This window comes from Atta cephalotes (genome assembly GCF_000143395.1).
Source record: "Atta cephalotes unplaced genomic scaffold scaffold01107, whole genome shotgun sequence".
NCBI classification, from domain to species: Eukaryota; Metazoa; Arthropoda; class Insecta; order Hymenoptera; family Formicidae; genus Atta; species Atta cephalotes.
Window position 1 is genome coordinate 1 of NW_012131171.1, and position 2,163 is coordinate 2,163.

At 32.1% G+C, this 2,163-nt stretch overlaps 1 protein-coding gene across 1 annotated transcript; it reads right to left on the reverse strand.

The window, feature by feature from the left end:
* Positions 1-307: 307 nt before the first annotated feature.
* Positions 308-1,123, reverse strand: LOC105625357 (carbohydrate sulfotransferase 11-like; the record flags this gene model as incomplete). Its single annotated transcript, XM_012206689.1, has 2 exons — positions 308-548; positions 870-1,123. Coding segments are annotated over 2 exons (495 nt in total), but the record flags the coding sequence as incomplete, so codon positions are not given.
* Positions 1,124-2,163: the final 1,040 nt, after the last annotated feature.

Here is a 2,163-nt window from a genome sequence, read left to right on the forward strand (position 1 = left end):
TACACACACACACATACACACACACACACACACACACACACACACACACACACACACACACTCGACAGTAATGATTTTATATTAAATTAATCAATATGTGAATACAACATGAATCTATATAGTATTATGAGGAAAGTTGATTCCTCTAAATTTCTCAATTATTCTTAAATGTTTTTTTATTAATTCGTATTTTATATTTTTATTTTTATAATTACGCTAAATCGCAATTTTTGTAGAAGAATGAAGAGCAACTATTTAGCGTGATTCCAAATGATTATCGTTTATAGAAATCATCGAAAGACATTACCCTTGCTCTGTAGTGCCAAACTATGTGTGCACCGAGGTTACTGTGAAATGTGTGCGGCAGACTGTGCTCCAATTTATCTCTATAAGCGCTGAGCAATCTTTCGAAGGGATGTCGCACTATCAAAAAACTGATGCTATCATTTAAATATTTAGCTAGTTCTTCTGCGCTGTGCCTAGGATACCTTTGTCTAGCTAATGAGACTGGCACTGCCTTGGAAGCTTTCAAAAATTGCGGGCTGTATCTGCAAAGTTAGTGTAATACCGATTGATGATTTATGATATTGTTCGTAATTAATTGCTCAATTATAATCAATTATTCAATAATTAGGTTAATATTTTAATGATTTGACGATAAAAATAGAACAGCAATTTTTTTTCATACAAAAATTATAAAAGAAAAAAAAGAGGAAGTGAAAATAATTAAATATTTATCTGTAATATTATCTTTTTCATTGCATTTTGTATGCAATTTGTAACGGTATAAATTACATGGTATACTTTATCTCTGTCGTGTTCATTTTCATCGTTTCCGCAAGAAATATGTAAACGATGATGGAACTTACCCAGCAAGTAAATTAAAGTTATACATCCATGATGTCGATGCTGCTTTGAAAACATTGCACCATATAAGATGATATTCTTTATTTACAAGAAATTCCCAGGCGTTCGGCCTGTGAAGCGAGTCATTGCCAGGACGATCGAGTCCCTCCTCGGCGCATTTTTCTGCCAGAAATTTTCGCCTGGTTATTAAACGTTGCTCAGTTTCTGCTGTCGTAATCTGCTCTAATATTTTCTCCTCCGGCGTCAGATTCGCGTCCTGTCAAAATGTAAAGCCTTCAATTTGTAAGGCAAAATCGATGCGAAAAGACGTAGTTCGTAATCGATATTTTTATAATTATACAGTTCTTCTTTTATTCGTTACTTTAAAATATTGCTTCGTTATCGCATTATTAATTACTTTAAATTTATGGAGCATCGAGAAATTTGCCGTTAATTTGACCTAAATTAATTGTTAGTAGGCGGTTAGTGTATCAGAGACAGGAATGAATTATACAGATACAGTGAACTATAAAATGAGCTGCTCGACTGAATTATGAATTGGACTCTGACGTAAGACACTAACGTCTGTATTCATAGTTAAGTTTTATATTTAAGGTTTCCTTAAATTTATCTTCAAATGCTCTATGAATTATTTTATTAACTACAGAGCATTTAAAGATGAACTTAAAGAATTTAAATGTAAGAGCTGACGATGAATATGAGTATTAACGTGTTATAATATATGTATAATATATAAGAAACGTGTGAAGATTATTTGCTTGATTATTTTACATAATTTTTGTAAATGTTTTGATAATGTTTTCGGTGATAAATGAGAAATATATGCGCGCACGTTTTTTTTTTTTTTCATAAGAATTTAATCATTATTATTTTCTGCTATTATCCTTTCTGTTATCATTTACAACTTTGATTAAATGTAGATGTGAGTTATTACATTATCCGCTTAATGGAAATTGGAAAAAGATTTGTTAGAATAGTAACATGATAAATGGCACATTCAATAGAATTGTGAGTAAACATGTTATGAATATAATTCGTTGTAGAACTAACAGCATTCGATTACGATGCAAGTAATTATCAGATAATGAGAACGAGATAATTATGAGATAATGAGTGATAATTATAGCGAACTCGCGGTTAGAACTGCGCACATGCGAAAAGTTAGAGAGCTGGATCATTGATTGAACTCGAAGAGTCCATGTACGCGAATTGTAACGCGAATCTTCCTGTCAAGACTACACTGCGACACATATGTGACCTTCTCCACGACTCGTAAGGTTAATTCAATTTCCTAAT